Source organism: Schistocerca gregaria, chromosome 1, assembly GCF_023897955.1.
Source record: "Schistocerca gregaria isolate iqSchGreg1 chromosome 1, iqSchGreg1.2, whole genome shotgun sequence".
Taxonomy (NCBI): domain Eukaryota; kingdom Metazoa; phylum Arthropoda; class Insecta; order Orthoptera; family Acrididae; genus Schistocerca; species Schistocerca gregaria.
This window is the reverse complement of record NC_064920.1, coordinates 933,115,260-933,130,697: the sequence shown is the minus strand read 5'-3', so window position 1 is coordinate 933,130,697 and position 15,438 is coordinate 933,115,260. Positions and strand designations below refer to the sequence as shown.

General features: G+C 43.1%; 1 protein-coding gene across 1 annotated transcript in view; it reads right to left on the bottom strand.

Annotated features, from left to right (window-relative positions):
- The window catches only part of LOC126309833 (discoidin domain-containing receptor tyrosine kinase B-like), a 271,956-nt gene that overhangs the window by 230,638 nt on the left and 25,880 nt on the right, over positions 1-15,438 (bottom strand). Inside the window, exon 2 of the mRNA XM_049992104.1 lies at positions 2,960-3,097. Within this exon, the coding sequence (XP_049848061.1) occupies positions 2,960-3,056 (97 nt within the window). The 5' untranslated portion in view covers positions 3,057-3,097. The remainder of the gene's footprint in view (positions 1-2,959; positions 3,098-15,438) is intronic.

Sequence of the window (15,438 nt, the reverse complement as noted above, 5' to 3'; positions counted from 1 at the left end):
TACGTTTACAACAGAACAGAGGTTCCATTTATCAAGGATTTTCCTGTTTGTGACCCACTCATTATAGTTCAGAATTTTATATGTTTGTAGTCACAGTTAATAACGTCAGTAGATAGCCTAGCTTTCTTCACTATCTATGATAAATCTGGGATTAAATAGGTATCTGGATATGTAACAAATAAAAATATTCAATAAAAAGCTACTTTTATTTTTGTTTGCACCCATAGGATGCTGCAAAAAACGTATTTGGTTTTGTTTGCCGTTCTTATGTACATACTGAATCGATCGCTTCGCCACTCTGCTATATTGCACCTCCAACACTTGTTCTCGTTCATCTGAGGGTGAGTTTACTTCAAAATTGTGGCCAATCAATACGTATAGGATCGACAACTAGCTTCCAAATGCAGTCATTCTCCTACTATTCTATACTTCATACGAGACTGTAAATGGTAAACTTAAGATTTAGAACTTACAAAGGAAGGTGACGTTTGTTTAATTGAAGAGCCTGGAATTAATTACAAGCGGTTTGTTTGCCAATATGGCAATCTTCATTCACATTACCGATTTTAAAGGACGCCGATTTTAAAGGGCCGTTTACTTCAGGATGACAATCACTCGCTACAGTTATTCCTTATTTATGACACTTGAAAACCGAAGATTGAAATTTCAAAACAACGTGGCGCTAATTAGTTATGAAACCGCAATGTACGTGGAAGATAAAGCGGCACGAATAGTGTTTCACGTTCTTTCCTATTCTTTTCGTAAGAGAAACTATATTAATACCATATAAAAAGGCGTGTTAGTACCGAGAGCGTTATGTTAAACGTTCGAGACTATTCATCTTTCCCCATAAAGAGAAAAAATAAAATTTTCATGATTAGGAATTGCTATTGACAGATATGGGTAAAAGAAAAGAAAGACTGATAGTCATCATTCTGTTGATTATCAAATAATGAACTTGCCAGAGCTTAATTTCCTATTGTATGAGAAAAACTTCATACAAATAGAAAAACTCTCTCTCTCTCTCTCTCTCTCTCTCTCTCTCTCTCTCTCACGCACACACAAACACACAACAATGTGTAACACGTGTAAGTACAGATATATTATATGTGCTAACTAAATTTGTGTACGCATTAGGTAGTTGGTTGTTTTTTCTCTGCGTCGAATAATGTACGCAACAACATGTCACAAGGTCTACACCTGATATTTTCTGCATCATCATACTGCACCACTGAGTGGATTACGTTTGGCAGTATAGGCTAACCGTTTTGCGTTGATGCGTCCACACTTCAACACCTAACCTGCTGCCCAGTCGAAAATAAGCACTAATGGTTTGGTCTTGCCACAAGTACTTGGAGGTACTAACCAACCTAAAAACATACGACTTGTAATAGCTATAGTTATTAGTTTGCATGACTTAAGTACTGACGGAATGTTTTTCAGTACACTGCCTCAGTCACCAATAAAACTATCGGCACTTAGACCTCTTGCAGTGGCTATGAGAAATCTTTTTCAAGCCCAAGCAAATTTTAAGATGTAGCTGAAAAAATGGTTCAAATGGCTCTGAGGACTATGGGACTTAACTTCTTTGGTCATCAGTCCCCTAGAACTTAGAACCACTTGAACCTAAGTAACCTAAGGACATCACACACATCCATGCCCGAGGCAGGATTCGAACCTGCGACCGTAGCGGTCGCGAGGTTCCAGACTGTAGCGCCTAGTACCGCATGGCCACTGCGCCCGGCAATGTAGCTACACCCGTTAAAGCGAGATGTGGATCCAGAGATTGGGTCTAGATGGAGGGAGGGAAGGGTCACATTTTCTTACACTCTCTCTTCCCATTCCTATCTCCTAGAATCTAAGTTACTGTTCACATAGCTTTTAACATGCCACAGATGTCTAGGTTATAATAATAACAAAAATAAAACACTTTAATGCAGTAACTGATTTACATGAGTGAGGATACTCCCTTAGCATAACTTATAAGAAATTTCATTTCAGAGAACTGCAGCATTTGAAAAACATTTTTCCAAAAATTTGAGAAGTGCATGGGACATGAAGTGAGAAAAATAATTCTAACAAACTGTTACATTTTTTGACAACATTGAAACTTGCATAATGTAAAATCAGCGTGCGCTTTCACAGTTATCGACATCTTACATAGTGTAATGATTATAAACATAGGTCTGAAGAATATGTGAGCGCATGAATGAGGGGAACACTTTTAATGTCAATCATTTCCGCACATATTACAGATGCCTACTTTTTGTAATTTTTATTTCTCGTGGAGCAAATGTTCTTCTCCATCTGTCTCAGCTCCTTCTACTTTCTGTGTTTCACCGGTTCTACACGTGGACTCTAAACGTGTCGGCTTTGTAGTCAGTAACAGGTTAGCTTGTGAAAGTTTCCCGCAGATGGCCAGGGCGCAGGTCTATCCACGTGGGCTCGGAATTTTATAGAATTCCTCGGCATTTTTTCTGCCTCTTCACTCTTATGCTGCTATATTCTTTACTGCTTATTTAAGAAATTGGGAAATACGTATATGTAAAAACATGAAATATTTTAGGAGAGGAGGAAACGTTCAAGTGTCCTCCACCTGTCTCCAACCCCTCACCCCAACCGCCCTGCTCGCGTCTTCTTACAAAACCGCTACGAAAGGGACTCTGAAACGAGAATACAAAAAAATGTCGCGCTTTCAAGCCCAAAAAAACAGAGAAAAGGTTACCGTGGTGGTGGGAAATCAAGATACGCTACCAAATACTCAGACTTTAAATTTGTGAAAGGTGTAAATAGAGGTCGTAGTTTCCATGTTCTTGCACAATTACTGCCACTAAAAGGTTCATTATGCTGGAAGATTTGTGTATCCTGTGTTGAGGAGGACAACAGTACAGACGCGCCACAAAACTAAGCTCTCGACACGTTACCACACCTGGACATGCTACTCAGCGTCTCCACTGACCTTGCTGCGCCACAGCTGCTCCGAGTAGCGTGACCACCAGAGCCGTGGTCAGCTGCTGCTGCAGCTGCGCCGCCGGCCGCATACTCGCTACCAGCATCCCACAGCAGACCAGCAGCCACCGCCGATGGCGCCACCACCCTGCAGCATAAACAGGATGGGAGATTAGGACCCATTCTGCACATATCCTGTCTCAGCAGCATGTCACAAAGTGACCTCAGACCCTAGACACAGTAGATATTCGCTATAAGTCTGTATACTATCATTTCTCAAGTCCACGACTAATTTGCCTGAAGTCTCCTACATAACTGTCTACAGGAATTGTAGTTATGCGGAAATTTAAGTTTTACCACAACTGCAAATCGAAGGGTGAGAATAACCACACTGCATGCCACACGTCTGGTCTATTGTGCTCCGCTGAAGGGAGAACAGAGATTTTGCGCGTTTACAAAATCGAGATCAGACGGCGAATAAACGGAGGGGCCAGGATATCCGTATAGATTGTCCCCTGTTTGGAGCTTTCATTAACTACGTCATGCTAAACAGGCCTCTAGGGCTGTCATCACCGAGAAAGCGGCTAACAAACGAATAATCTAGTTTGTTCATAGAATCTGTGAGACTGGAGATGTAGCATCAGACTTTTGGACAAGTATCATCCACACAATTCTGAAGACTCCAAAGGCAGATAAGTGCGCAAACAATCGTACAATCAACTAAACAGGGCAGGTGTCAAAGTTGCTGACAGGTATAATATACAGGAAGGTGAGCACCTACATCTGCACTGAGCCTACAAAAGCCTTGGGAAATCTTCCAATATCGTGGGGGACATCCTTTTTCCCGACCTAGTGCAGCAGTTCGACGTGCCATGGGAACTCAAAACCTCGCTGGAAGTACCCTGCAGAAATATTGAGAAGTGCTGCCTCTATAGCCATAATTGCTGAAATGTTACTGGTGCGTGGCACAATTATTCGCACGAATTCACGACTCCATGAAGGGCATCAAATGGGCTCCAAGTAGCCTAATATTTCCAGGTAATGATCCATTCAGTTGGACCAGAGGACCCAATCTATTCTATATAAACACAACACAGCCCATTATGGAGCCCCCACCAGCTTGCACAGTGTCTTGTTGACAACTTGGATCCAAGGCTTCGTGGACTCTGCCTCACACTCAAACCCAGTGATCAGCACTTACCAAATCGGGGCTCATCTGATCAGGATACGGTTTTCAAGTCGTCTAGGGTCCAACCGATAAGGCCAAGAACCCAGGAGACGCGCTGCAGGCGATGCCGTGCTGTTATCGCATCGGTCGTCTATTGCCTTTGAACATGAACCCCAGATTTCGGCGCATTTTCCGAACGTTCGTCCCACATTGATTTATGGGGATATTTCACGCAATGTCTCTTGTCTATTATCGCTGACAATTCTACGCGTATGGCGCTGCATACAGTCGTTAAGTGAGAACTGCGTTGTCCGCGTCGAGTTCCAACTACCATCCCGTGTTCAAAGTCTAATTCCAGTCGTGTGGCCGGCCGAGTTGGCCGAGCGGTTCTGGGCGCTACAGTCTGGAACCGCGCGACCGCTACGGTTGCAGGTTCGAATCCTGCCTCGGGCATGGATGTGTGTGATGTCCTTAGGTTAGTTAGGTTTAAGTAGTTCTAAGTTCTAGGGGACTGATGACCTCAGATGTTAAGTCCCATAGTGCTCAGAGCCATTTTTTTGAACCAGTCGTGTGCAAATAATCCGGTCGGAAACCTTCCCGCATGAATCACTTGAGTACAAACAACATTTCCGCCAGTGCATGACTCTTTTATACCTCGTGGTAGCGATGCTGCTGCCATCTGTATATATGCATATCACTAACCCGTAACTTTTGTCACCTCAGAGCACATATACGTCATATGTTGCAAACCAGTGTGAACTGCGTGGCAACCTACTAATTTTCAGGGCCTCTTACCGTTCCATTTCCATATGGAGCGCGGGAACAATGCTTAAATATCACCACGCTCGCTGTTGTTTATGTAATTGCTGCGCCGGGCCGGCCGCGGTGGTCTCGCGTGGTGTGTGACGTCCTTAGGTTAGTTAGGTTTAAGTAGTTCTAAGTTCTAGGGGACTAATGACCACAGCAGTTGAGTCCCATAGTGCTCAGAGCCATTTGAACAATTTTTTTTTGCCTCGCGCGGTAGCCTCGCGGTCAGGGGCGTCTTGTCACGGTCCGCGCAGATCCCCGCTTCGGAGGTTCGAGTTCTCCCTCGGGCATGGGTGTGTATGTTGTCCTTAGCGTCAGTAAGTTTAAGTTAGATTAAATAGTGTGTAGGCTTTGGACCAATGACCTCAGAAATTTGTTCCCATAAAACCTTACCACAAATTTCCCATTTATGTAATCTTGTCCTTATAGTCCGTGTGGGACAGATACATGCTGGGTTGTACTATGTTCCTCGAGTTATCATTCGCAACCGATATTTGATGATTTCTAATTGGCTTTCTTAGGATAGTTAGCTTCTGTTAGACGATGATCTCTTTTGGCTTTAGGGGAGTTAAAGGCACCATGGAGACAGTTCTCACGTTCCATTTGATCATAAATACGTACACAGGTTTTTTTGACTTATAAAATAGTTTGACTTTCTAAAACGAAGGCAAATTTCCAGAAAATGAATTATATGCCAAAGACGAATAAGATGTGTTGAATGGAATAAATAGCCTAATGGGTACAGTTTATAGGTCAAGAGGAAAATCGGTGAAAGGCAAAAGTAATTAAGACTAGCAAAAATGAGATTAACGATCAACTCAACTTGAAAATTGGTGACCATGAAGAAAGGAATTCTGCTTGTAAGAGGTCCGTAATTAAAAAATTTGTTGCTAGCGCACTCGAGCTGATGTAATTTCGATGTATTGCTCACGCGCTGCCTGGGATATGTAAGCTAGAAGAGAATCTGAGACCAAAGAGCAGTATTGACTGCAGTAGGAACTGTGTAGCAGTAGCAGTTAGTTGTTGCTAGTGAGCAGTCGTGTCTGATGTATCGTGTTGGCTGGGCCGGTCGTGCGCAGCGCTGGCAGAGCCTGAGCGTTGTAGGACAAGGTAAAAGCAGCCTCGCGCATATGTAGTATTGTTACATCAAGTCCCATGTAAATGTTAAAAAAAGATCTGTTAATAATAATCTTTCTCATAAAAAGTAACTTTTGACATTAATCTCAATTCAAACAATTCAATAATTTCTCCAATCCTTGGCCATCCCGATTATTGAAAACAAAAGTCAGTTCATTCCTCTTTTATAAGACAAATCTATCGGCCAGCATTGCACTTAGCTGCGCCAGGAAAAATTTCTTATAGGAGCAGATATATATAGGCGTTATCCGGCGATCTAATTAAGGTAAGATTTTTCAGTTTATTCAGAATGATGTATCAGGGCCATGACGCGGCATTGCTGACGTCCAGAATTTACCAGGTTAACTTGACTGTCAATTATTGAAAGGTTATAGGTTTGTCACATCGTATTATATTTTCACTGTTGGGTAGTTACGCTAAATGAGAATATTATTTTATTTTGTGGGGAGGTTACATGCTATTTTGGACAATGTATTACAGACGAAGCAAGAATGATATAGAAAACAGATTAACATAAACTAAGAGTGGATTCCTAAAAAAATAAGTCTTTTAGCATCAAACACTGGTCTTAATTTAAGAGAGAAATTTCGTTGATTGTATGTTTAGTGCACAAAATTGTTTTAAAGGTTGATCATAGACTGTGTGAAATATAGGAAAGAAAGGAATCAATGCGTTTGAGACGTTGCGCAACAGAAGTATGTCGAAAATTAGGTGGACTGGTAAGAAATGAATTACCGAACGGGATAGGGCCGCGGTTAGCACACTGGACTCGCATTCGGGAGGACGATCGTTCAAATCCGCATCCGGCCATCCTGATTCAGCTTTTCCATGATTTCCTAAATCGCTTAAGGCAAATGTAGGGGTGGTTCCTTCCAAAAGGCACTGTCGCTTTCCTTCTCCATCCTTCCCTATTCCGAGCCTGTGCTCACTCTCTAATAACCTCGTCGGCGGCGGGACATTAAACACTAATCTCTTACTGCCAAGAAATGAATTCTCCGCAGAATCGGAAACTAAAAAAAAAAAAAACATATCGAAAACACTGAGAAGGGGAAGACATCTATTATGACATCTACCTTAGAGGCTAAAGTTACGGGAGAAGTCAGAGATTGAAATACGTAGAACAAATAACTGAGTACGTAGTGAAGACGTGCTCTTTGAGTCGAAGAAATTGACAAAGGAGATAATCGTAGCTGACTGTATCACACCAGTATCGGGTCCAACACTCTGGTACATGCGACCACCGACAGGGGCTAGTCATACTAGATTACCCTTCAAACGAGGTTAGGTTCCAATGAAAATAACTTGATATGATGCGAAAGACTTATTCATCAAATTCTTTCATCTTCGTTCCCTGATGTAAAAGGTTATGTTTATTGCTAGAATAAGCCTCATGAAATAAAAAAAATTGCTGTTTTAGATTTGTTTTACCAGGCCAATTTTATAAGACTTCTCTGTGTAGTCACGATTTTGATGAAAAACACCCTCTATCGTTCCAGCTTATTACTGTCCAATGATCTGGGAAATCAAAATTTAGCACCTCTTTTTATTTAACGTGGTAGGAGTACATTACCAGTATTCACCATTACGAAAGTTCGAAAGTCCATACTATCCTATTACTTCTGTGAATGTGAACTTACGTAGCTGCAAAACAGTATTTCGTTGCAAATATCTGTTCCATCCGTATCAATTAAACCTGAAATTTTTCGTGAAACGGCTGTGATAGATCGTTGCAAGTTGCTTCATACCTACTTTCACTGCTTACGACAATACGTAATACTTCGAAAGTAATGATTTCTAAAGTAGCATAATTGTCGGCCGCATCTAGATTGGCTGTAAATTGGTTAATAACTTTGTCAGTGCTCTCGAACTGACGGCCGTTGCTGAAAGAAAAGGTTAGACGCATGTGCCTTGACTGTGCTCTCTGTTCTTGCTTGTTTTCTAAGATGTGTGTAATTTTCCATTCAACACATCTCATTTTGTTTAACAATGTGACCAGTAGAATCAGGTTCTACTGCTAAACTTGTTAATCGCAATTTTAACCGCATTCTAATTTGGTTGGTGCTTCGTATGGTTCTTCTAATGCTCCTGCTTTGGTCGTTGAGTGTTGTGTAACGTAATTTTTGAGTCATATATTTGTGACTTCTGTCCATCACATGACGTTGCATAACGAGCCTTTTCTGTGTAGCCTACAGTTCCAAGTTGCTACAACTTCCTGGAGAGGCTCAGAAACTTTAATGAGAGAAGTGCCTACCTGGTAATTCTCACAAGCCAAATAAGACCGTTGAACTCTTTATTTAGGAGTCAATCACGTTATGACATAAGTCCTCCCCTCGTAGAGGCCTTCCGTGTACTCCTTGCACCTACTCATTCTCTCCTCTGCACTTGGAGTTGCCATTGCACTCATAATGTTGACACTTTCGCTTTTAATTTTAGCAAAGTTCTGACTTTCAATGGACTATAAATAACCGCCAGTCTATTGCAAAATACAGGTTTATTACATCCTGACGATGGTTTAGGCAGATTTAAAACTGTATTTTCCGAGGTTTGAATCACATAACATCTCTTTCCGACATGAGAGTCGATAAATCTGTCTAGTGTATGTGTGTGTGTGTCATTCACTTAATCATCTTTTAAAATAAATGATTTAGAAGTAGTGGCCCTCTACTATAAGCATCGTTGTCTAAAACTTTTTGAAATACCACACATTTGACAATGGATCCAACAACGTATGATGAGGCGCTAACTTATGTTTGAATGTCGTATGTATAGAAATCTTCCAAGTGACACACTACACTTTTTGGATTGAAATTGTAATATTTTAAAAAGTTTTTAGACAAAGCGCTGGAGTAGTGAGTTACTAATTTTAAATTTGGTATTTTAAAAGCAGTTAAATGCATGAAACGCACATGCACTAGACATCCGATCGATGCGATTTGAAACGAGACTCGTCCTACCAGACAACACATTTCCAGTCATCAACAGTCCAGTGGCAGTGATGACAGGCCCAGTAGAGGCGTAAGGCTTTGTATCGAACAGTCATCATGGGTACACTATTGGGCCTTCGGCTCCGAAAGCCCACATCAATGATGTTTCGTTGAATGGTTCCCATGCTGACACTTGTTGATGGCGAGCACTGAAATTTGCAGCAATTTGCGGAAGGGTTGCACTTCTGTCACGTTTAAAGTTTCTCTTCAGTCTTCCTTGGTCCCGTTCTTGCAGAATCTTTTTCCGACCGCAGCGATGTCGCAGATTTAATGTTTTACCGGTTTCCTGATATTCACGACACACTCGTGAAAGTGTCGTACGAGAAAATCGCCATATCAAGCTGCTGTGTCCTGTTGCTCGTGCGCCGACTATACACCACGTTCAAACTCCTTTAAATCTTGATAACTTTGTCTTTGTAGCCGCAGTAACCGATATAATAAGTGTTCCAGATATTTTTTGTCATACATAGGCCGACCGCAGCGGCATATTCTTCCTGTTTACACATCACTGTATTTGAATACGAATGCCTACACTAGTTTCTTTGGCGCTTCACTGTATACTGAGTGTTCGTATTTCCGCTAACAGATTTTCTATATTTTCTACAACATTCAAACTTCTGACAATCCAGGCTGTCCCATCATTGGTTATTCCATAATTTCCCCATAGTTACTTCCCCTTGGCAGCCCCCTCCCAAAGATCCGACTGTGGGACTAATCCGGAATCTTTCGCCAATGGAGAGATGATCACTCTTTCAATTACAGCGCTACATGTCCTTAGATTATATTTTTCAATATACAGTTTTAAAGTCGATTTGTATAATAGCACCATTTGAACTGCTAATTTCATACTCCTTTTAGTGGCAAGAAGTTACCCGAAAACCTGTACGCTGCTCCACTCTCTTCGCATGGCCGTCGGTAGAACGAAGGTCACTATACCGTAAGTCTTTGGCCACCTCTGTGGTTGAGTTTCTTATTTCTTATTTTTCTCTGTTATATCTTCTTTGGAGGGAATGGTGGAGGGTAAAAGGGGAAGAGGAAAAAGAAGATATCAAATGCTGGACAGTATCAAAGGACACAAATTTTCAGTAATGAAAAGACTGGCTATGGACAGACAAAAGTGGGAGACCTGCCTTAAGGCAGAGTACCATACTACTACTCTTCTTTGTTTTTTTCCTCTGATTGGTACGGTTCATCATTGAGAGAATGCAAGTACATCTTAATGAACTGTGGCCTTGTCCTAATCGTCCACGTTATTTACCTACCTTCCGAAGTTGTTTCACGGCGGAAGATCTTAACACTGTCCATCCTTCGAATCGTCGTGCAAACGTCGAAATGGCAGATATTGTGATAACCGATCGCGGAATTGGAAAGCAGCTGCAATAGCTTAGTAGTGGAAAGGCTTCAAGACCAGATGAGATACCTATAAGATTCTATAGAGATTACGCGAAAGACCTTGCTCCCTTTCTAGCAATAACTTATCGTACGTCGCTTGAGCAACGAAAGTTACCTACCGAATGGGAAAACGGGCAGGTCATTCCCGTTTTTAAGAAAGGCCGTAAGACAGATCCACACAATTATAGATTTACACTCCTGGAAATTGAAATAAGAACACCGTGAATTCATTGTCCCAGGAACGGTAAACTATATTGACACATTCCAGGGGTCAGATACATCACATGATCACACTGACAGAACCACAGGCACATAGACACAGGCAACAGAGCATGCACAATGTCGGCACTAGTACAGTGTATATCCACCTTTCGCAGCAATGCAGGCTGCTATTCTCCCATGGAGACGATCGTAGAGATGCTGGATGTAGTCCTGTGGAACGGCTTGCCATGCCATTTCCACCTGGCGCCTCAGTTGGACCAGCGTTCGTGCTGGACGTGCAGACCGCGTGAGACGACGCTTCATCCAGTCCCAAACATGCTCAATGGGGGACAGATCCGGAGATCTTGCTGGCCAGGGTAGTTGACTTACACCTTCTAGAGCACGTTGGGTGGCACGGGATACATGCGGATGTGCATTGTCCTGTTGGAACAGCAAGTTCCCTTGCCGGTCTAGGAATGGTAGAACGATGGGTTCGATGACGGTTTGGATGTACCGTGCACTATTCAGTGTCCCCTCGACGATCACCAGAGGTGTACGGCCAGTGTAGGAGATCGCTCCCCACACCATGATGCCAGGTGTTGGCCCTGTGTGCCTCGGTCGTATGCAGTCCTGATTGTGGCGCTCACCTGCAGGGCGCCAAACACGCATACGACCATCACTGGCACCAAGGCAGAAGCGACTCTCATCGCTGAAGACGACACGTCTCCATTCGTCCCTCCATTCACGCCTGTCGCGACACTACTGGAGGCGGGCTGCACGATGTTGGGGCGTGAGCGGAAGACGGCCTTACGGTGTGCGGGACTGTAGCTCAGCTTCATGGAGACGGTTGCGAATGGTCCTCGCCGATACCCCAGGAGCAACAGTGTCCCTAATTTGCTGGGAAGTGGCGGTGCGGTCCCCTACGGCACTGCGTAGGATCCTACGGTCTTGGCGTGCATCCGTGCGTCGCTGCAGTCGGGTCCCAGGTCGACGGGCACGTGCACCTTCCGCCGACCACTGGCGACAACATCGATGTACTGTGGAGACCTCACGCCCCACGTGTTGAGCAATTCGGCGGTACGTCCACCCGGCCTCCCGCATGCCCAGTATACGCCCTCGCTCAAAGTCCGTCAACTGCACATACGGTTCACGTCCACGCTGTCTCGGCATGCTACCTGTGTTAAAGACTGTGATGGAGCTCCGTATGCCACGGCAAACTGGCTGACACTGACGGCGGCGGTGCACAAATGCTGCGCAGCTAGCGCCATTCGACGGCCAACACCGCGGTTCCTGGTGTGTCCGCTGTGCCGTGCGTGAGATCATTGCTTGTACAGCCCTCTCGCAATGTCCGGAGCAAGTATGGTGGGTCTGACACACCGGTGTCAATGTGTTCTTTTTTCCATTTCCAGGAGTGTATATCGTCGACGTCAGTCTGTTGTAGAATTATGGAGCATGTTTTATGCTCAAGAATTATAACGGTTTTTGAAAGTGAACAGTTCCTCTATAAAAATCGACATGGATTCCGAAAACAGAAATCCTGCTGAACTCAGCTCCCTCTGTTCCTCCATGAGATCCACACAGCAGTGGACAACGGTGCTCTGGCTGATGACGTGTTCCTTGACTTCAGTAAGGCATTTCACACAGTCCCGCATTGCTGTTTAATGAAAAAAATACGTGCTTACGGAGTATCGGAACAGAACTGCGGTTGGATTCAAGACTTTCTTGCAGATAGAACTCAACATATCAATAGAACCAAATTGACGGAGGTAAAGGTAATATCCAGAGTACCATAGGGCAGTGTGATAGGACCGTTGCTGTTCACAATATTTACAAATAATCTAGTAGAAAGCGTCGGATGCTCTTTAAGGCTATTCACAGATGATGCAGTTGTTTATACCAAAGTAGCAAGCTCTGATGATAGTAATAATTTGCAGGACGATCTGCAGAGAATTGATGAATGGTGCAGACTCTGGCATATATAATGTTAATGTAACATATTGCACATACATAGGAAAAACAGATAGGGGCAAAAGCAGACACAAGACTCAGATTCATTGAAAGAATATTAATCTGTAACCTATCTACGAAAGAAGTGGCTTATAAGGCGCTTGTTCACCCGATTCTTGAATATTGTTCATCTATCTGGAATCCCTGTCAGGTAGGACTGATGGAGGAGATAAAGAAGATCCCACGAAGAGCGGCGCGTTTCGTCACAGGATCGTTTAGTTGGCGAGAGAGCGTTACTGCCACTGTCAGACGTTACAAGTGATTCATTGTGCATCACGGAGAGATTTACAATTGAAATTTCGGGACAGCACTTTTCAGGAGGAGTCGGGAAACATGTTACTTCGTCGTCCGCCCCCCCCCTCTCCCCCTCCCCACATACATCTCGTGTATTGACCACGAGGAGAAAAATCAAGACGTTAGAGCCAATACAGAGGTTAACCGACAATCATTCTTCCCACGCACTATTCACAAGTGGAACGTGGCTGGAAGGATCAGATTGTGGTACCGAAAGTACCCTCCACAACACACCATTAGGTAGCTTGCAGAGTATGATGTAGATACAGTTATTCTACGATGTTGTTTAGTTGCTTGTTCAGTGTCGCATTAGACGAGATTTTTCGTATGCGTTAATTTCTGGAAATAGAACGATGTTACACTTCATGTGGAGAATTTATTTGTGGGGATGCTGCTGTTTGCTAACAGGTGTCGCCGAGATTTAGTAACGGGAGCTTTAAACATCTATATATTTATACATGGAATGTGATTTATGACCTGAAGTTTGATGATCGCGTCGCTCGGAGTGGCAGCGCGGTTAGAGGCTCCATATCACGGCTTGGGCGAACCCTCCCGCCGGGCATGGTTGTATGTGTGTGTTTTTGTTTGCCTGAGTTAGTTGAAGTTAGTTTAGGTTGTGTGTAAGTCTAGGGACTGATGGGCTCAGCAGTTTGGTCCCTTATGAATTCTCACATTTGAGCATTTTTCATGATCGTGACACCATTACCCATATAAAAATATTTCTTATCTCCTCTTTTTGCCTCTCTCTTAGAAGATGACACCGTAGGGATCGGAGACTTGCATCTTGTAGAGCACAGTCAATAACGTAACTGTCGTAACCCAAGGTAATTTTTGATGAACCGTGACTTTGCTATTTTCCTTATATAAACGGGTGAAAACTGTGTGTCCGTCGGCTTGTCACCTACAGTAAACATGTTTGCTTATTGCTAGTCTTCATTCGATCACATTCGTACAATAATACTTACTGTAGAGCCGTTACTTCACTGCCACATAATTTGATCTTTTGGTATGACCATACGTCATTTTCTGAAACATAAGGCCTTTCATCTCAATACGTCACATCAATTTTCAGAGTGGGTTTCCTAATGGCGCTCTTCTTATAGAAATACAGGCTGTACAATACATTCTAAAGACTCGGGCCACGTGCTGAAGTGGAGCGAACGCTGCGTCCGTGCACTAAATACCCCTACTATCGCAAATAGAAGTCTTCCTTTCCTAACGAATTGTCTTTTTCTTGCAGCAAAGATATTAATCTATAGAGGGTTTAACAAATATATGATTTTACAGTTCAATTTTTTTTTACTTTGAATTTTCACCCGCAGTCCCACAATTTGACAAAGAGTGTGCAAGCTGTGTCGTCGTTACACAAGCTTCTCCTCAGCTCAGATGGAGTAATATTCGACAGGGCGCGCTAGTCGTGACAGAGGCCTTCACACAGCAGTGAATTATGCACATCTGCCTCCACACCTACTTTAGGAACGAAGTCAGTGACGTACACCAATCATCTCCACTATAAAACTCGTATCAAGATTACAAAATGATTTTTAGCTGAAATATCAATACAAGATATCGATGTCATAGGCTGCAAGCACGAAAACTCAGGTGAGATTCATTTGTGTTTAAGAGTTTTCCTTAATTGTTTTGATGAAATCCTCCCTCAGTTCGTATCACGGGCTCCGGTCCTCTGGCTAACGTCTTCCAACGTACTGATTTTCCTATTTGGCTTTAACATCCGTCTACTTCCGACGCGTTGTTTTGTCACGTTTCTTCGTCTAGCCTGCCTTTTCAAGAAGTAAATCTCGTTTCCTCCCGTAGTACATATTTATTATTTATCAAAAAAATGGTTCAAATGGCTCTAAGCACTATGGGACGCAACTGCTGTGGTCATCAGCCTCCTAGAACGTAGAACTACTTAAACCTAACTAACCTAAGGACATCACACACATCCATGCCTGAGGCAGGATTCGAACCTGCGAGCCGGCCGCGGTGGTCTAGCGGTTCTAGGCGCTCAGTCCGGAACCGCGCGACTGCTACGGTTGCAGATTCGAATCCGGCCTCGGGCATGGATGTGTGTGATGTCCTTACGTTAGTTAGGTTTAAGTAGTTCTGATGACCACAGCTGTTAAGTCCCATAGTGCTCAGAGCCATTTGAACCAGTTTTTCGAACCTGCGACCGTAGCGGTCGCTCGGCTCCAGACTCGGCCGGAGTGGAAACAATTAACTCTCTCGTCTCTGTACACCCAGAAGTGCTCAGTAATGTTTCAATTACTTACATTTTCAGTAATTTAGTATTTAATGATATTACACTCAAAACAAGTAAATTTCATTTAAAGGTGGATTATTTATGAATGTATGCTCATGTGTAAGCTAAGTTGCACTTGTTCGCCTACCATTCAGAAGTTTGGTTTACACACGGACAACGTTTTTCAACACATTCAAAAGTATTTTATCGACTTTCAGTATTCATCACATGATCCTTATTTCTATATTTTGCTTTCA